At 50.9% G+C, this 20,685-nt stretch overlaps 1 protein-coding gene across 1 annotated transcript in view; it reads left to right on the forward strand.

Annotated features, from left to right (window-relative positions):
- The window catches only part of Reep1 (receptor accessory protein 1), a 56,122-nt gene extending 35,437 nt beyond the window's left edge, over nucleotides 1-20,685 (forward strand). Inside the window, exons 6-9 of the mRNA XM_013514719.1 lie at nucleotides 4,364-4,541; nucleotides 8,513-8,548; nucleotides 15,223-15,377; nucleotides 17,659-20,685. Of these exons, the coding sequence (XP_013370173.1) occupies nucleotides 4,364-4,541; nucleotides 8,513-8,548; nucleotides 15,223-15,377; nucleotides 17,659-17,730 (441 nt within the window). The 3' untranslated portion in view covers nucleotides 17,731-20,685. The remainder of the gene's footprint in view (nucleotides 1-4,363; nucleotides 4,542-8,512; nucleotides 8,549-15,222; nucleotides 15,378-17,658) is intronic.

A 20,685-nucleotide genomic window follows, 5' to 3' on the forward strand; every position in this document is an offset into this window, starting at 1 on the left:
TATTTATGTATTTATTTATTTTTGTCTTTTTGAGACAGTGTCTCAATACATAGTTCAGGCTGGCCTTGAACTTACTTATGTAGCCTAGGCTGGTCTTGAACTTGCAATGATCTTCCTGCCTCAGCCTCCCGAGTGCTGGGATTATAGGCGTGCATCACCACATCCAATTTAAAATTTATTTTGAGACAGGGTCTTGTTAAGTTACCCAGGCTGAGCTCAGACCTATGATACTCCTGACTCAGCCTGCCAGAGTACTGGGGTCATATCATTATCTTAAGCACCATTAAGAAAGAAGATATTGGCAATGAAATTAGATCACAGTGCATTTTCGCTTAAGAGTGTGTACTACTTCTCTTGAAAAAACTTAGTCATAGTTGTGTGTGTGTGTGTCACTTTGGCACACACAATTAAAAGAAACATTAAAGCACAATGAATGGGTTAAAGTCCTCCTAACCCCGTTCTTCACTGACTGAGTAGTCTTCTGAGTTACTTTGAAGCTCAGCTTAACCATTTATAGCCATGCTGTATCATTCTCTGTTCCTTCCCATGCTTTGCTGATGGGGAGTTCTTTCTAGAACTTTCTTTTAGGCTGCTGATACCCATCTTGCTAGTTCTGATGCTACCACTTTCCTGGTTGTATGAGAGGTATCCACAGAATGTGTGTTACACAAGCAGAACTCATATTCCTTCCTCTAGTGGTTCTTAAGGGGCTTGCCCAGTCAGGGGCTTCCTTTGCCTAGCCATGCCCTGGAGCATAACAGCCAAGTGTGTTCATGTGTGGACAGTGATGACAGTGTGTGTGGGTGGGGGTGTGGGTGGCAGCAATTGTAAGATCACCCCAGTTTCAGAGGTGAAAAAAACATGTGTCTTGGAACCAGTAAACATCATTTACGAGAAGTCTCAGGCTAGGTGGGAGATATCATTATTCCAGTGACCTAGTGATACCAAGGCTCTTGCTCACAAGATGTCAATTCCAGGCCTCTGAACCACAGAGAAAGCAGAGAGCAAGGTCAGGCTTTTCTTCTCCTATATATCAGGAAAACATCTTTTCCAGAAATCCCTTAGCAGATTTCCTCATACATCCCCTTAGCCAGAATTGCAACTAAGGCCATCTATAGCTGCAAGGAAGGTTGGGAAATGCGTTTTTTTCCTCATCGTGTCAAAAATGGAGTTGGGAATGACTCTTGGACGGTCCTCTGAGTGTATCTCGTTGTGGTCAGATACATTTGGGATACACTAAATTAAATAACCTGGAGCACTGCAGGACTTCTCAGACTTCTTTGACTATTGTAATGCAGCTCGTTAATTTGAGGGTATAGTATAAAGCTTTTCCAAACTTAGGGAATCCAATCCATATTTATTTTCCCAAAGTAGGGATAACTCTTGGTTGTTCCCAGAAGACAGTGGTCCAGAATAAGAAAACAAAGGTCCTCCAGAGCAGAGCCGAAGTGGCAGGGTAGATTGAGGTTTGTGAGAACTGAAAGAGAATGAGCTTTTGAGTAGAGGCTGAGCACGGCTGAGAGGTTTACAAACGAGAGCGACATGTTGATTTTAAACATCTCCCACTGTTTTGACAGGAAAGGACTAATTTGTTTGCAAGACTCTTATTTCCACGCCACTGTGATTGACTCTGACACAGGACTGGACGGGAACGGAGCTATTATTATCTCCTCTTTGCTAACCCCTGCCACTCCCAGTCTTCTTGATGCTCGTGAGGGGAGCTAGGCAGGCTGGCTTCTGGGAGTGAAACGGAGCCCTTTGCTAACGCAGATGCACACGATGCCCCCTGCTGCTTCCTCTCAGACACATTGCTGAGCGCTGGCAAGAACTGGCAGTCTACACTGATGGAGTTAGTCCCATGAAGCCCCTCCTGGTCCTTTTGGATAAAAGTGATCTTTTCTGTTTTCTGATTTCAGCAGCAACTTAGGTGGCCACATCATCTTTGTTGCCATATTTGGCATTGTTTAACATTAATCCGCCTTGGGCTCTGTAATGGGTATTTATTTGAAGGGCATCATCTCCCTGAACCCCCACCACCGCCCTGCCAGCGGGATGCTCTTCTGCAGATGAGTATAGAGGTGGAGAGAGGCCGCGATCACCTGGCTGCTGAGTGACAGGAGCGGATGTGGACCCAGACCTGACTTGAGAGCCTTTGTTCTTATTCTGATGTTCTGTAGCTTCCGGTACGGCACCTCTGCATTGTCACTTGTCCTTTTGTCTTCTTATGTTTTGTCAGAAATTGAGCACTGCACTAATAACACCTAGTACAGTGCGTTGCCCACAGAAAGTGCTTGATAAATCATTGTTGAACAGATTAATAAATGAACAGGAAGACAAATGAGAGAGCGTGTCAGCAAATGGTTTGCCTGATTGTTAACCTCACATTCAGTTCCTCGGTTGTAATTATCAGACTGTGTCTCACACTGTTCAGCCTCATTGTTTGTTCTTCCAAATTCTAGATGTCAGGCTGGGTGTGTAGCTCAAGGGTAGCATCAGCGCCTAGCACCACAAATATAACCAAATTCAGTGTCATTTAAAATGTTCCTGAGTAAAGTGACCGTGGATCACTGGCTGTTAGATTTGGAAGGGATACAATGAGTGGCTGATCCAGCCCTCATTTTCTTGGCAAAGACCTTCTAGGTGTTAATTCCTAGATGCAAGGCCTGGGACTATTGCTCCCCATCAATCTAGAGCAGTATCTGAGGCAATGAGGGTGATTTCTGTCTTTTTTCACATAATGTCCTGCAAACACTCCTTTGCCTGGGTTTATAATTCCAAGGATATATATGATTCTGGAGTAGTTTTCTGTTGTTATTTTGTTAGCATCCTGGAGGCCTGGTTTATGTCTTCGGAAGACTGGGAACTTCCCTATCCCAGATCGAAATGCAGCTTTGCTCCATTCTGGCCTTTCTCTTAAGCCTTCTGTGAGCCCCTTTCGTTTGTCCCTTTCCACTAACTCCTTTTGCATCGTGCCTTCTTCTAGCTGGAACTTTCACTTTTGTGAATTGCTGTGCTTTGTTGGTCTAGTGCTTCACTTTCATTATTATCATTATTATTTCTGTTAAATGAAATGAAAAGCCTCTTCCAAGCCTGCTTCCCTTCTTTGAAAGCCTCAGACAAAGTCATTTGGGTCCTCGCTTGTTTCTTCCGACTCACCAGCCTGGGTCCAGTTTTAGCTGCTCTGATCGCCTCTGTGGTGATTTGTCTGTTCGGTTATGTCATTGTGCCTTTTTGTTCCTAAGTCCTCCTGACTTCTAGGGCCACTCTTTCATTATCCAAACAAAATACCTCTCCTACTCCTGCTGTCCCATGTGTCTGGGGTCCCCACTGCCACCCTCGGTACCTGATAGCAGGCTGCTCCCCCACACCCATGAACATGCCAGAGTGCACAAATTTGGTGGTTACATGCCTGTCACTTCTTGCTCCAAATCCCAGCCAGCTCTCAGTGACTCCAGCCTCCTGCCCTCCTCAGTTCCACTCTGGGATTTCCTTTCCCCAAACTCGAGTCTCTCTCCCACCCCGAGGTGCACCCAGAGCAAGTGTCTCTGCCCCCTGGGCCTTCGCTGTGATACTGTGCTTGCCGACAGATTCTCCCCGCCAGGCAGCAGAGAGCTTCCCTTTTATGAGTACAGTACATTTATCTTGCTTTCCTCAACAAAAGAGCAGCCCTCTCCCGAGATTAATTCTGTGGCTTCCTGAGAATATGACATGGTTAAATCAGCGGCATGAATTTTTTTTTTAATATCATTTTTCCTTTCCTGATTCATTACCTTTTGGGTATTTTATGAAACCCAAATGTGCCAACATAAATGTGCCTTATAAACAGGAACGGCTGTACAGATAAAAGAAAGGACAGATAAAAGAAAGAACGGTCAGACATTACAAAACACTGTCTATATTTTATATCCTTTGAAAAGAGTGAGCACTGAACACAGCATGGTAGGTTTTGATTTTCTGACCAGATTCCTGTACACTGAGAACTGAGGAAAATGAAGCCATATATGGATTTTTACTTGTGCAAAGGCAGAGAGGCAGCCAGCGGCCTCTAGAGAATAAGCTCGGCAGTAGTCATCCCCTGGCCCTCGTCAGCCCAGGGTTTCCGCTCATCACAGGGTATCTGAGGACGAAGGCTCAAGCCAGAAGAGCAATGGCTGAGCTCTGCGGCCGGTGGCGGGTGGAGTAGAGGTGGGGCTGGAATCAGAGAGGCCTGGATCCCTCATTGTGTCCAGCAGGTACAGCCCGGTCTTGATTTCCACCTCACCGACCCTCAGAGCACAGGTTCCTCGGCCTTCGTTGAGTTGCCCCACCGCTGCCCATGAACCTGTGCGGGCCTCTGACGTGTGCCCTCCTGTGTTGTGTCCAGGGACAGGGTGCCTTATCAGAGAGACTCCGGAGCTTCAGCATGCAGGACCTCACCACCATCAGGGGAGACGCTGCCCCTGCTCCTGCGGGGCCCCCTCCGCCCGGGGCTGGGCGGGCCAGCGGCAAACACGGCCAGCCTAAGATGTCCAGGAGTGCTTCTGAGAGCGCTGGCAGCTCAGGTAGGTGTCTTCGCTTCCCCTCCACCCCACCCGCCCCTGGTGCCTGGCTTTCATTGAGAGACACTCAGTCTCGCCTTTGCTGGTGGACGTGTCACCGGCAGCGATGTCCATCAGACCATGCCAGGCCAGCTGAGGGGCGGAGCGTCACTCAGGCCACACCAGGAAGCTGGCCCAGGGACTCCGCACCTGAGGGTCCTGCCTCCTCCATCTGTCTGCCTGGAGAATTGGGGGTACGTGAGCGGTAGCGCCTAGGCCAATCCTAGAGGCAACAGGCACAGCTGGAGCTAGGCAGTGGGTGCCTTCTTTGATCTCTTCCTCTCTGACTCCAGCTCTGGGGCCTTTCCTGTTTTGACTGCCTCTAACAGGCCTTCTTCCTGTCTACCATTTCCTGTCCTCTCTCTTACTCTTCTGTCTCCTTCTCTTCCCTGACCACCCATTCACCGTGCACACCACAGCTCCCACACAGCAAGGGCCGTACTAGCTCTGAGGTTCAGTGCTGTGGGTGCCAGGGCCACTGGTCACCCCCTCTACCTCCAGTGTCAAACTCCAATTTTCAAGCGCCTAATGTGAGACTGCTCATGTGGGGACCAATCTGGGAACCTTGTCCAGCATGCAGAATCCTGGACCTATCCCCAGAGGCCCCAGTAGGTCTGGAGTGAGACCTAGATGTGTGACACTTTTGAGGGGCAGCTGTGCTGGGGACCCCGCGGCATCTGATCCCTCAGCATCTGACCCCTCAGCATCTGATCCCTCAGCATGGGCTTTATGCTCGCAGCAAGTTGGGCCGTGGACTTGAATCAGGAGCTGGGAACCAGGACTCCCATTTCCCAGGTTGTTCTTGGGAGAGGTGACAAGGACCTTGGATCTCAGAAGCTGAGCCCCGCTGCTGCTGACAGAGGGTTGATGAAGGAGGTGTAGAGATGCTGCTAGACTGCTGCCTAGGGGAAGAGGTGGGAATGGGGCCATGCTTTTGGAATCTGTGGATGTGTGCGTGCTGTCTGCCCTGCCTGCAATCAGCCGCCTGGTGGTGTGCTCTGAGGTGCAGCTTGCAGGGGGCGCCTCTGCCCTGAGCTGAAGATCCCGTAAGACCCCACCTGACTCTCGGGGTGGGGGAGCAGGAGCCGTGGTTCTCTGAGAGTGGTGACTCACACCCACAGCCACGCACGTTGGTGTCTGTGCTCCTTCCCTTCTCAGTAATGAGCCCTTTGCTCCTCCTGCAGGTTTGACAAGTGTAGATTTTTAGTGGAAGATGTTTTAACCCCAGATGCCCAGGTAGAACCGGGGAGGCAGAGGCTTGGCTGTCGGGGTGAGGCAAGGCTTGTCTCTTTTTTCTTTTGTTCTTTTGGGGTTTTTTGAGACAGGGTCTCGCTATAGTCTGTGCTGGCCTTGAGTTTACTATGTAGCCCAGCCTGGCCTCGAACTCATGATGATCCTCCTGCCTCAGCCTCCCAAGTGCTGAGATTAAAGGCATGTGCCAGCATGCCTGACAGGGCCAGCTTGTCCTTTGTGGGAATCTCCCCTCCCCTGGAACTCAGCATGGAATCCCCAAGGTCCAGGCAGGAAAGAACCTCAGGGACCACCCAGTCTAACCCTTTGATTGTACCAGTGAAGAGACTAAGGCCTAGGCAAGGGGACTGTCACCAGAGTCACCTGCTGGTGGGATGCAGCAGAGTGTGGCCTCCCAGCTCTTGGGCACTGCCTCACAAGCAGGTGACACTTCCACTCTTGTTCAGATCATTGGCTCCTGAGCCTCAAATGAGAACTGTCACTTGGAAGAGAAAAGGGCCCTATTCTGTGAGGCCCAGAGGGAAGAGCAAGAACCAAGGGACAAAGTAGCCACTCCGTAGTTGTGTGATCTGGGCAAGCTCTTCATGTTCTCCATAGCTCAGATTCCTCATTTGGACATAGGATGCCATCATCTGTAGGGGTCAGCTGGAATAAGCTAAGTACAAGTATTTAGCATGGTGCTTGGCACACATGGTAGCTACTGTTACTGGTCTTGGTATTTATCACACCCAAGAAAGCACTTTGTGATACTGAAAGTGTCCAGGAGAAAAATGGGCTGCGTTGTGAGGTAGTGACATCCCAGGCATTTGAAGGGCCTGAGCCAAAGTTGAATGGTCAGGCTGTAGACAGGGACCCCCGCTTTGGCTAGGAAGTGGCCTCGTGGCCCTGCAGTCACTTTCCCTTTGAGAGTCTCGCTTGCCATTGTAGAGGAGGTCCTAGAAGGGGAAGCAGGCTCAGGGAAGTCATGCACTGTGCCAAGGCCACAGAGGACCAGAATCCAGGCCTCCTGCTCAGGCCTCCTCTTCCAGAATTATCCAGGGAAGCCTCAGGATTGGGACTGTGAGAGGCCTGGTGGGATCTAATGGATGTCGGGAATGTCTCCTAGGCCTTGACATCTTCCAGGCCCAGCACCAGGTGGAAAACAGGTTTGGATGATTTGTTTTGGCATTAGCTATGCTACCTCCATTCGCAGAGCGAGTGACATTCCTGTCACACTGCCCCCTCCCAGGCAACAGGGAGGGCTCTGGTTCAGGGCTGAGAGACCCAGCCACATTGAAGTGTGTCCAGGCCTCCTCAGCTCTTGCCCTTGACCTCAACACCTGTGATTTCTACTGGGTGGAGGAAGGAGGTGCTGACCTAGCAGGGAGGCCAGGGATGGTACGGCACTCTCCCCAGCTGTTCTGAGGCCCCAAATAAAAGCCTTCTCGAAAAGAAAGACAGGTGAAAGGTGGCCCAGGCCTCAGTATGGGGTTGAGTGCCCACACCAGAGTGCTCTCACGCCCCTGGGTGAGGGTCAGGGTGCCCAGGAGGAAGTCTGTCAGAGGAAGCCTTGCCATGCAGGGCTGCCATGCCTCCCCCTCGCAGCTGCAGTGTGGACCTCAGATCAGGCATGGTCAGGTGGGGGAAGCATCAGAGCAGGGAGCGACTGGGCTCTGTCTTGGGGAGCTGACACTGGGCCTGTGCACATGCAGAAGATGCAACACAGCAAAGCAGATACCACACCTGTCCCTCCTGCACCTAGATTCAGCCTCAGAACTTTTCTCAGGACAGTGCCCCAGGCAGTTACACTGAGGATTGCACCACAGCACGGGAGACTGACACAGTTCCCTTCAGCTTTTGCTTTTGGTTCAAGGGCCCGGTAATCTCTGTTCATCCTGTGTCTTAGTGTTGTGCAATGGCAAACAAGCCCCCTGCCTCTTGAGGAAAGAAAAGAAGAAGCAAACAAGGAAGGGGAAAAGGAGGCGCAGAAAGTGTTCCTGTGTGGTCACTTTGGCCTGTATGCTCCTAGCAGGTGGACCCAGGTTCCTGCCCACTCTGCAGCTGCCCCCAAACACACACGCCTGGCCCCTGTGTGCGGTCTGAGGAGGATGCAGAGTCTGGGCATTGGAGTTGCGTTCAGCACCCAGAGTAGGGCTGGGCATTGCCCCTGCACAGGCCCTCTCACCTGCCTGGAGTCTTCCCCCGGGCTCAAAGGATGAGGGCAGGCAGGGAATGACGTTGCCCTGCCTGCAGAGTGAACTTGGAGGGACATACACAATAGACCAATAGCGTATGCAGGAAGTAGCCAGTTAGGCCTTTGGCCCAGCTCCTGGACACTAAGCATTTTCCTCTTTGGGGGATCATTGTGAGGAGGCCTCAACCAGAAGACCTAGAGAGGAGGCTTCTGGGAGGGGAGGTGTTGGAGCTATTTTCCAGAGGAAACTTCTGTTCCATGCCCTACCCTCCCTTGGGCTGCACAATGCAAGGCCTGGCCTTTGTGGGCCAGGGGAAGGTATTTTCTAGATAGTACCTGAAAAGAAGTGGAATCTGAGATGATCTGAACCCCACCTTGGGGTCTCTATGGAGACTCACTTTCCTGGGAGCCCTGTATCAAACACGTAGAGATTCCCACAGTACCCTGGGTCCTCCCTGTTTACCCAGGGAGGAGAGGATGTCACTGATGGTGCCCCACCCCATTCCCACAGTGTGCACCTGCTGCTCCACCTGCCGGACCTGGAAAGGTAAGCAGCCAGCCTCCTTGCAGCCTGCTGGACTCACCACAGGCGGAGGCTCTAACCCACAGCTGTCACCTGACCTTGGGCTCCCTTTCAGCTGCATGGTTGGGTGGGAGAGCACAGGAGGCTAATTCCTTAAAGCAGCACACACAGTGCAGTGTCTTCCAGTTCCTAGCTAGGAATTTTGAATCGGCTTGACCTCTCAAAGTTGCAGTCAAGCTGTGCACCAGTGCTTGAGTGATCCTGGAGGATCCACTGCAAGGCGACTCTCATTGCTCTTGGCTGAGGACCTCAGTTCCTTACCACAGTTCCTTACTCCTGGACTGGTTGAGCATCCTTGCAGCATGGCAGGTAGCTTGGTCCAGAGTGATCTAGGAGAAAGAGGGCAGGCAGGAAACCACAGTACCTTTTATAACCTTATCTTTCAAGTCCCACCCACTGCTTCTGCATTACTGTATTTGTTGGAAGCCAATTATCAAGTCCAACCCACATTCAAGGGGAGGAGCATCATGTCCACCTCTTGAAGGAAAGAATATCCAAGGTTGTGTGCAGGTGTTTTTAAGCCAGCACAGGGGCATGCTTCTGTGTGTTCTGGGTAATGAGAACACAAGAACTTACCAAGATCCTCTGAAGTCCTGAAGCCCTGTGTTTCTAGAGGGTTCCAGCATTGGTGCAGCCAAGGGAGCCCCGGTCCTGCTTTGCCACTTACTAGCCGTGCAACTTCGTGTGAACCACTAACTATTTTGAGCTCAGTTTCTTCATCATAAAGTGGAGATAAAGGCTTCTGCTTTCCTGCCTCACTGCACTGTTGTGGAAATGGCTGTGAAGGGCTTTCTAGAGAATTACTATTATCACCTGGAGTGACCAGGACAGGTCAGGGAGAGAGGTTGAGTTTGGGTCTTGCACTTTGGGACAGGGCTTCCTGCTGCTGTCCACCCAGCCTGTGTGAGAGACGGCATGATGGAGGCAGGGCTACCCCACCACTGGCCATGTTGGCGTCTCATGACCTGCTCTTCCTGTGTGCCTGATCTCAACTGGACACATTCGGGACAAAGAAGGGCATCTGAGGACTCCATCCCGTTGTGACGCTTCCTGGCTCCCTCACGGAGGAGCTGCCTTTGGCTTGGAAGGTGGAGGGGTCATCCTAGCCTGCGGCCTGCTGGTGGTGTGAGGAAGCCCAGGATGGCCTGTGCCCTGAGTCCTGGGCCACTGTGGCCTGGCACATCTCCTCCACATGGATGGCAAGCATGAGGATTTGAGACTGCATTAGAAGTGTCCTGCTTTCCCTCCATTTCTTCATTTCAGTGCTAAGCTTTTTAAGGTCTACAGAAAACCGCTGGGGTTTTGGAAGCCATGAAACCAAGGAGTACTGCACGGGGCATGGTTGGAAACCCAGTTCTAGCCCGGTGTGAATAAACAGCCTGTGTCTCTGTGGGCTCCCCAGCCCATATCAGAAACAGAGGGCCCTCATGTGGCTGTTTGCTGTGCCAGGTGCTAGGACCGGGGCCTGGAGGACAGGCTGCTTCCCAGGAAATAACCATGCAGGCCCCGTGGCCTGGGCCAAGCCTGTTACTGCTGTCTGTTTACCCTTTAACATTTCAAATATGAACTCCATGCTTCTCTCATTCTGGGATGTTGTCACCTGGAGGACTGGGAAGGGTAAAGCTGCCCTGTGACCCATCTGTCCTCCTCACACTGCTGGAAGCCCTCACCCGCTGTGATACATGGTGCTTTTGTAACCAGAGGCTGCCTTCCAGGACACTGACATATGACTGGAGGGACTTCCGTTTTGGGGGGCTGCCGCAGCAGGTTGCATGTGCAGAAGAGAGTGTGGGATTTTTTTTTTTGTCTTTCGGAGTCAGGGTCTCGCTATGCAGTTCAGGCTGGCCTTGAGCTCACTTTGTAGCCCAGGCTGGTCTCGAACTCACGATGATCCTCCTGCCTCAGCCTCCCGAGTGCTGGGACACCTGGCACAAGTCTGGGATTCAGTGGCTCCTTATTCCAGAGGGATTGGGGGCTGCTCAGGAGTGGACAGCAGTGGGGCCCAGTGGAAGCCTTGGCCCCAGCCCCTTCTCGCACTCTGCCTCTCTGAGGGCCCTCTTCATGCTCAGTGGCCTGGGGCTCCTGCTCCTTGCTCCCTAGTGTGATGCTGCCGCACAGCCTTTTCCTCTGTGGCCTTGGGACAGTCCCTCCTCTCTAGGCCCAGGTTCCCTTCCAGAAGGTGGCAGGGTTGGGCCCGCAGGGTCCTTTGGGCTCTGACAGCTTCTGTAGTGAAGAGTGCTGGGCTGGGAGGTGGCGGCAGATGGTGCTGGGGGAGGTTCGTCTTGGACCCGGGGCTGGAGGCCGACTCTCAAGCAGCGATGCCACAAGAGAGGGTTTTAGGGAATCACAGCTGCTCTCCTCCTGGGCGCCCAAAATGATGTCATGGTAGGGCTGCTCAGCCCAGATCCTGGGAAAGTGCAAGCCGTTCTTGGGGACTCGTAGAGCCCCAGGGTCCCCGAACTAAAAGGGAAATCTCCCAGGGGTTGTAAATCCAGGTCTTAATTCAGGGTGGGGCTGAGGTAAGGAAAAGTGGTCATCCTGGCGGCTAATGCGCATGTCACGAGGCAGCGGCCCCTGCGACAGTAGAGGCCGAGGCTCCAGGGAGCAGCAGTTGCGCAGAGCCTGTGTTCTAAGCTGCACCGTGCATCTCAGATACCAGGAGAACATTCCCTCCCCACCTCTGCCCAGGTCCTGCCCGTCTGTCGGCAGATTCCCTACTGTTTCCTGCATGTGTCTCTGCCTCACTTTCTCTGTGCTTCTATTATCTCTCTCTACCCCCGTCCTCCTCTTTTCTCTCCACCTGCCTTGATGGAACTTGGAACTGAACTTGCGGTCACTGCCTGTAATTAGCCAGAAGAGGTGCCCCTGCTTTTAACACCAAGGATGTAGGACATAATTTTAAAGTATAGTTATCCCAGAGAGAGAGAGAGGATGAATATGATTATGAATATAAATGAGCATGAGCAGCAGTTTTTGAGAATGACCCTGGCCGTCCAGTCTCTCTCCTCTGACCGCAGCAGGCAGAGGGAAGTGCCATCCGAGGTTTGGAGTGTGTGCAGTGAGCAAGTGTGTGTGTAAGCACGTGCATGCACTTGCACACTCACATACGTGTGAATTTCATTCCTGAAGACCCTTCCCTAACAGAGTGTTCTCTCCTCTCTCCTCGGTGGCTGCTGGGCACGCGGATGTAAGTGTTCCACACGGGCATGCTCTTCTGACGTGTGTGCTGCCTTCTGTTACTCACTGGCGTGTGCTGTGTGATATATTTGCTAACCTGGGGGTGTTCTGCGGCACTGCGGGGTGGTGCAGCCCAGGGCTCGGAGCAGGAGGCTCTGTTCAGGCCTTTAAAGGGCTTAGATGCAGCTGGTTTCTCCTCCCTGCCCCACCCGGAGAGAAGAGGAGGGGCCCTGGCCAGCCTGCGCTCTGTGGGCTCCGTGCGGACTGGTTGCTCACACACACACACACACACACACACACACACACACACACACATTCCCCTGCCCTTTCCTGAGCTTTCCAGCGTCAAGGCTCCTTGTGGCAGCTCTGTGGTCTCAGGCTTTGGCTGCCATCACTTGAGTTTTGGGAAGAACTGGGGCCCTGGCCTTGCAAAGGAGACCCTGCTCTCACCCAGGTTGTCTCAGGCCATCAGGGAACTAGGATGTGGACAGTGACACTTTCAGGCCTGTCATCAGGGTCACGCGCTCTATGCAGATGTGCAGGCACCACTGCCTGTCTTTCCCTGCTGCCCCGCATCCTGGTCTCTGCACTGCTTCAGTGGGACTGTGTTCCCTGGGGCTTATTTCCTCATTTCTTCTCCTCCCTGTCCCAAAAAACACTTAAGTCTGTGTGTAAATGGACGTGAGACAGTGAATCAAAGGAAGGAAAATGAAGCCTGGGGGGAAGGAGTGGCCAGTGCAGCGGGGTGGGGGTTAGAAGACAGTTTAAAGTGCAGGCATTGAGGTGTGGGCGGTCAGAGACGCGGGGCTTCCCCCACCTCTGCGAGGATGGAGCGGCCATCAGTTAAGAGATTTGCTGTCCACAATGCAACAGCCAGCCTGAGGCTCTGGGGCCAGGCTTGTTCAAAGCGCTTAATACTCTCATGGGCCTTGAGAGTATTACAGATAGTATTGGCGAAACACTTAGGGGACACAGTGACCTGGGGGTCCATCTCTTTAGGAAGCTCTCTCTGCAGCTTCCCTCTGAACCTTCTTCTGACCCCAGGCTGCCCATGTTAGCCTCCCTGGTGGCTCCCAGCCTCTGCTTAGCTAAGCACTAGTTTTCTAATCCTGCTTAGACATCCAGCGCCCCCTAACTCCTAGTGGGCCTGAGGGTCACTTCTTTTTGATCCTGTAGTCCTTGCTCAGGGATGCAGTGCGGGACACCCACGAGATCTTTGCTTTTCAGTTGGAGGTGGTGATGGTTCTTTTGGCAACGTGTGAGTTCATTGCTCAGCCTTAGTGTATCCAGACTGGGAGAAGACCTCCAAGGGCTGTGCAGCGAATCAGGGTGCCTCTGATGCAGTCAGTGCAGGGAAAGCCCTGGAACAGGATTTATAGTAACAGCAGGTACAGTTGCAAGGCACAGGCTCCAGCCTGTCCCCCAAATGTTGTTTCCTGCTGGGGAGGATTCGACCCAGCAGGATTCCTGCTTCTGTGGATTCGACCTTGGTCTGGGGACTGTGGGTCCTGGGCAGTTCTATCTCTTCTTCCTCCTGTCAGGCATGGGCTATTGTGTCTGTGTCCAGAGGAATTTCCTGGTTGACGGGTGTCAGGCCCTGACTTGGGGTGAGAGCTGAGGCCTCTGAAATGACCCCAGGGTCCCACTCAATGGGTAGCCACTGTGTGCCCGGCCCTGAATCAGGCACTCTGAGGGAATGAGGGAGGACCAGCCATGGCCCCACAGTGCCTGATGCTTTTTGTTAGGCTGAGGCAGGAGACTGACAGGAGAACCAGGGCACGTAGCACAGACCTCCAACTACAGACTCCAAGCATGGTGGGGGTCTGAGGGTGGGAGGCCGGGGAGGGGGACAGTAGTAAGAGACGTCTCCCTGAAGTTGCAAATGTTTGTGCTGGAAGTCCTAAGCCCTGCCAGTTTTGCAAGGGAAGGAACCAGAGAACAATCTAAACTTGGAGTAAGCAGGCCACTGGGAGCATGGAGTGAAAACAATCCAAGGATTAATGATGTCAGGCCCTTACTAAGGTACAGTCTGAGTGGATTCCGCCCCCGCCTGCGGCTGATTTCAAAGACCTGGTTAAGGCTGCTACGCTCTCATGCTGCCCCCTGCTGGCTGCTGGGGAGTTGGTAGCACAAGCCGGTAAAGCTGTTCAAAATTACGGTTCAGTTGTCAGCTTTGCTCCACACCCGGTGCTGTCAGGTCATGACAAGCGTGTTTGGTGCCCGATCATGTCTTCAGGAGCAGGCAGGGAGTCCCAGGAAGAGCTTGAGCTTTTATCTGCAGACCTCAGGGTGGAGGGGCTAGATGATCTGAGCTCTCCCTTCTGTGATTCTAGGTAAAAACAATATGAGAAGCGCTGAAAGATGTTTCTGTGGATGTCAGATAAGCTGGGCATAGCAGAGACTATTTTATCTGTCTGCTAAGATAGGGCCGCCTGGCCAGATAGCATAGAATAGACTGTATACTCAATAAGAGGAATTAATTCTGGAGCTTTTCCTGCGGTATTCAAAGCAGACTGAAATGGGAATCTTACTGTCATATTGGAAGGAGGGGCTTCATTCAATTTCTCCTTCCACAGGCTTCTTTGCTTTTCTAGGACTGGCCTTTGAAAGGAGAAAATCCGCAGAGTTCTGCTCAGTGTTATCCCTTAAGGATCCCTGGCATTTTCCATACTGTCTCTTAGAGGGTTGGAGCCTGACCCAGGGGGTGAGACACCTTTTGCAATGGGCATTGTCAGGCATTGTCAGGGACAAGCTTTGGTGTCCCTCTTGCTGAAGAGCAGCCCCAGCAAGGGCCCAGAGCCAGTGCTGTGCCGCTGCCCGGGATCTTGGTGATGGCCTTTGGGGGGTGGCTAGGGTTTGAATAAATCAGTCTGGTTCTTGTCTCCAACTCAGAGGGGAGGCAGAAGCCCAGGGCCAGTTCATGTTTGCACGCTACACACAAATTTGTGTGGGTTGCTTTAGGAAAGAATGTGAATGGAAAGAAAAAGTGATGGGGGTGAATACACAAGTGTCATGCACTGTCAACACTGCTTGTATGTGTAATACAGAAAATTGTGCACTGCCCCCTTATGATCACCCCACCATCCTTCCTGGAGGAGATCCTTCCCCTGGAGCATCCTGGAAGTCTGAGCTGCAGGGTTTGACCCATCTCAGTGAAGGCAGCTGCTTCTCCCAGGGAAGTGGTGCCCCACCGTCTTGGTAGCTGTTTGGTAGATTCTGAGCCTGAGGGTCTGTGCATGGTGCCTGGTGAGTCTTACAGTTGCATTTGCACAACGCTGACCCCCGCCCTGAAGGACGACCCAAAGCCATCGGAGCTTCTTCAGACACAGGGGCTCGGCTGTCCTAACAGGCCTGGCTTGTTGTGCTGTGTGCCTAACCTTGCCTTTCCTTGCTCCTTGCAACACTGAACCCCCCCTTGCTGTACTTTGTTTCCTCTGTGTAGATTGTAAATGGACATTAAGTGGTTGAGGGAGATGTGAATGAGGGTGGTATGAAGACCTGGGAGCCCCACCAGGTCCAAAACCCACTGGCGTTTTCTGACGAGGAGGAGGAGGAAGACCTGCTGGATTTCATGTACAAGTATAAGGCACCGAGAAGGACGGAGTTGCCCCTGGAGGTACAGCGTGTCTGGGGCTGTGGGCTGTGGAGCGTGTTTGCCTAGGGGCTTTGCCCCAGAGATGTGGGAGTCCCAGGAGAGACATCTCTCAGGGGTGCCCAACATCTCCTAAGGGCTGGGGTGAAAAGCTCTCCTTTCATCAAACAGGCAGGATAAACCACTAGATAGCATCCAGTAGAGAGGAGTGGGTGGGGGTCCAGTAGAGAGGAGACACTACAGATTTCATTTAGAAAGAGGAGAGTGGTAAGGCATCTAGGTTTCGATTTACTTTTCTAAACGCGACACCTTTTTATAAATGAGGCCTGTCCATCACAGTTTCTCCGAGACATAGCACTGGTACAAAGCAACTATTCACAAAATGTTATTAGAGGGCAAGGCCCTTTTAAATTGCCAGAACCAATGCACTTGATGTAGAGACCTCAGCCAGCTGTAGCTGAGGACGTGGTTTGGAAGCAAGTTTTGGAGGCTAAGCCTGGAATCCAAGGGCCTTGCCCTCTGATGCAAGTGGAGCATCTCAAGGGACCCCAGGGACTTCTCTCTGCCCCCTTGGTCTTCTCTCCTGTTCCCCATTTACAGTCCTGCAGCCTGAAGGTCCATCTGGGCGAGCTCAGAGAGCCCTGTCCACAGAACACAGGCCCCTGTGAGGTCAGGGGATGAGAGGAGTCGTGAGGTTCCCCTGCCAACACGGTGGGTTGGCATTTCGTTCACACCAGACTCAAAGATACAGCCACCTCCATATGCAGGCGTCTTTCATGTGGATCAGTTGTGGAGTGACTGGGAATCCAGTCTGCGCATGGCCTCATCATGGGGCGAAGAGCCCTGCCTAAAACATCCCAGGGCCCAAGGGATTGTGGTTTTGTTTTTGTTTTGAAGTTGCGACTGCTTCCCTGTTTGCTATAACTGCCAAGAGGCAGGTTGCTAAAAAGGTGGGTGGCACTGGGACTGCTTCTAGTCCATGTTCAGACACGGCAGCAAACATTTCCCAGTGGGGAGGCTGCACCTGAGGAATTGGTATCAGGGCCTGAACATGTTCTTTCATTCACTCCTTCCCTTCTCTCTAAAAACAGCTACTATTTTACTTTTATTCTTTGCAGTACTGGGGATTGAACTCAGGGTCTCCACACTGAGCCACATTCCCAGCCCATTTTTTATTTTGAGACAGGGTCTCACTAAGTTGGGAACTTCCTGCCTGAGCTTCCAGAGTGCCGGGATTACAGGCATGTGCCACTGTGCCTGGCTTCCGTCCCTCCCTTTCTGTGCCTGGCTGGCGTTTCCTACCATCACTGGGAGTTGGTGGTGGGTGGGACATGAGCCTTCCCCAGAAGTTCAGTGGGGAGTTGGCTTAGTCTGGTTGGGAGACCATGAGCAGAGGGCCACACACACACACACACACACCCACTCACCCACCCACCCACCCCTGGGTGCAAAGGCTTCTGCTGTGTGGCATGCACAAAATGCTGCCAAAGGACAAAATTGGTGAGGAAGCCTCATGTGAGTGTGGCTGGGAAGTGGCTCAGGAAGTCCTGTGCAGAAGCCACTGTGAACTAGGTGCTCCGGGGGATTGATATGGGGGGAGGAAAGCGCTCCCAGTCAGAAGGAACAGCAGAGGGAAAGGACAGTGTGGAGAAAGTTCTCCCTCTAGACAAACAGGACAGTGCAGAGGACAAGTTGAGGCTACTTGTGTGAACCCCTTGGAGTGCTATAGTAATCCTCCTGTGATTTGGGTACCCTATGGAAGGAAGGGGTGTCTTGGGGGTCATTTATGGGGGAGGGGAGGTGGAACCCTTGATACTTAAAGGTGGTGTTTGCCTTTGTGGTGTGGTTTGCTGTGCCTCAAAGGGTTCCACATCCAGAATCAGCACTGGAAGTTTGAAGCGCATACCAAGAAACACGAGGCCGGTTCCCAAAGGAAAGAACAAAGACCAGGGAAGAGATGACAGGCTCTTCCATCTGCTGAGTCACTCAAGATCACTTGCTCCCCAGGCGGAAACAAGACAGATGTGTCATTCTGCCACCCCTTCCTTGCGAGACCTGGGGACTTAGCAAACATGCAGCAGGCAGAGGGGGTATTATTCTTCTCAGTGGGCTCAGCTTCACACAGTGGGTGCAGTGCCCTTCTGGAGTCCGGTTCCTGCTGTGGAGATTCAGAGGGAGCCCCTTCTCCCCCTACCACATCACCCAAACGCATCAGGCCGAAGGAGCTGATCACCACACTGGACGACCCCTTCCCCCAGGTGCTGTCCTCAAGGGGCCACATTCATGGATGCCCTTTTTTTTCCAGGCACCGCCTAGAATCCTTCGATCTCGCTTCCGGAAGAAAAGTACCTCATCCTCAGCCGCTGAAACCACGTGAGTGAGATGAGCCAACAGCACCGGATCCACAGAATGTTTCTCCTCTGCCTTAAAGAGCTAGTCACTAATAACAGAAATCCGCAGGCTGGGTGTGCTTTGAGTGTGCAGCCTCAGACATGGCCTTTTCTTGCTCCCCTCGCCCACCTTTAAGAATTTATTTTTCCCTTTCTCTTTATTTTGCTGGGGAGAGGCTGAAGGGAAAGGTGGGGGTGGGGTGACCTTTGAGTCTTCTGAGATTAGTGATGTTCCACACTTGAATTGTCATAACAGCATTGTGTTTAGAAATGGAAATCACCCCTTTGCTGCTGACATGTACATTTGTAATCTATCTGTTGCATACTTAGTTTTTAGTCCTGTAAATGCAAACAAAATTTTTTTAAAAACATTTTTTGGTTTTGGTACTAATACTTTGGACAATGATGTACATATTTATGGCTTTTGGCTTAATGTAATGAACATGCAAGGGCTGCCAGAGGTTCTAAGTGAGAAAACTGCAAAAACAGAAATATATATATATAAATTTTGATTCTAGACAATGTCTCCAATGTGCTTATAAAGCTTCCAAATCCAGCTCCAGTAAAACATCCGTTTTCCCACAGGAAGATGGTGTCTGTGTTTTTCTAATGGTTGTGTAGTCAACAGACTGGAGAAGTCAGGAGTAGAGACTTTTAGCATCAGGGATGAGTGTTAGTGAGAGGTTAGGAAGGCACCAGAAGCTCATCTCCTCCTTGGGGTCAGGGCTAGGAGTCTCTGAGCCCTGCCAGGGGTGTTAACCCTGCCGTGGGCAGGTGGCTCACCTTTGGCAAAACTTCTTGGGGATGAGACTTACAGCTGTTAGAAGAATTGTGAGCGTTTCAAGTCTTGCCACATGACTCCTTTCTCCTTCAGAGAGGCCGGTGCCATGGCTAACTTCCTCAGGTGGTGAAGCCTGAAGTCTGAGCACCCTGTTTCAGAGAACGCTAGGCAAAAAGAAACAAAACACCCTACAAAAGGCTAGAACTATGCTTTGTTTCAAGTATGTTCTGAAATACATGAGATACATGTAGAACAACCCAAAGGGTGGGTTCTGAAAGGTTTTAGAGGTTGAGATCTTTACAGAGAACTCGCTGCTCAGCTCCATGGGGAGCTGCGGCTCACCCCTTCTGCTCCCTCCCTGGCCTGAGTGGTGTGTAAATGCAAATGGACTCATGCTCATAGGCACTGGGTCTTCGGATGTTTTCCATCAGCCAGGATTGCTTAGCAGGGGAAGAAAGCACTGAGGGGACCCCCTGCTAAGACTGAGGATTTTATTTGAGAACAAGAATCTGATTTAGATGGATTTGTGGTCTGAGGTAGCTGCCCTCCCCTCTGAGAACTGAGCCAAAATGTAGGACTAGTATACTTGTGCTTGGAGTTGGTGTTTTCTTTCCGTGTGCTGCATGCAGTGGTCACAACCCTGGTACTCATATTTGGATTGTGTTTGTTCGTAGATAAGCCCCACAGACTAGAGAAGTAGTGTTGTATACCACTTAGAACTCACTGTCCACTGACTAGAAGCAGGCAGGCCTCATTAAAACTGTCCCGTCACTGAGCTAAGCGAACATGCACTGGTGGCCTTTGCTAATGACACATTGGCTGGATCTTAGCCACCTTACAAAGGGTTTTAGTTGAAGTTGATGGTTGCCAGGTAAACATACCAAAATCCTTTCTTCCCACACTTCCTCTGAAGGTGATTTTGTAATTTACAAAAGGATTTAAGAAAACAGATGTAAAAGCAAATTGAATCGGCAAATAGAAGCGGTCTGTTCATTGTCTATGCCCCACACCAGTACCTAAACCTGTTAGAGAAGATAGAAATCCTGTTCTCTTCAAGCTCACTGAATAGTTCCAGAAAAGGAAAACTATGCTCCATAAAATATATTTACCTATTAGTTGAGCATAGCCACAACTATCAGAAATAAGTGCGAAAAAGCTTAAGCAGCTTTTCAGTAAACTTTTGTTTTGCTAAATAACAAATGCCTTTAACAGCAGATTTCAAAATCCTGTATTTTCACCATTTTACAATGGAAAGTTGTAACAAGTCCAGGCGAATCAAGTTTGCACTCAGCTATGCCAAAAGGAAAACAGTTTGAAGCACTCTTCTCAGACATGCTGTATTAAGATTTAAAAATATAAGGTATATTCAAACTGCTGTCTTAATGTAAATGCAAATTTTTCATTCAAGGGTTGACCAGAGGGTTGGTTTCTCTCTTGAAGACACTCACTGTACAACTGAAAGTAGCTGTCATAGTTCTGGCACAATGTGTTTACTTATCCAACAAGCTGTATATTTGTGTATGGACAGACATAAAATGTGAATGCCTATCAGTGTACACGTAGTGGTGTGGTGTTCTGTCTAGAAGATATAACTGAATTTTTTTTTAATTTACTCACTTACAGACACAGGCTGTTTACAAAATGCTAGCTCAAAAGTCTGTAATTTCCATGTCAAAACTTTTAGTTACTTGCCATTGAGCTCCTATTCCATTTCTGACATGGTGAGGTGTGGTCTTGTGCTTATCAACTGGAGCGTTCAGTCACAATCCCTCCTGCTCTGTGTGAATAGCTTGCTTACTACGCTGGCCTTTGAAGTGTGTCCTCTGTGGTAGCTGTCCACGTGTTTGTGCTAACAGTGCTTGTCAACCACGGCCATCGTTGAGCCTTCCTAGTTCTTCACCTCGCACAGTATTTGAAATGGCAAAGGATGGGCCTCCTCTACCGGTGTACACTCAAGGAGCTGATGTTCTTGACTGTGACTGTGCACATTTCCTCTAGTTTATTTCTGAAGTCGATAGAACGATCTGTAATTAAATAGTATACTGGACTGTGTATCAAAGGGATGTAAAATTACAGTATTCCAAAGGCTGAAGTTCTGCTGTTTTGTTATAATGCCTGATATACATCTTGAATAAAGTCTTAACATTTTTCTTTTAAAGAA

Source organism: Chinchilla lanigera, unplaced genomic scaffold (assembly GCF_000276665.1).
Source record: "Chinchilla lanigera isolate Chin_1 unplaced genomic scaffold, ChiLan1.0 scaffold00023, whole genome shotgun sequence".
Taxonomy (NCBI): domain Eukaryota; kingdom Metazoa; phylum Chordata; class Mammalia; order Rodentia; family Chinchillidae; genus Chinchilla; species Chinchilla lanigera.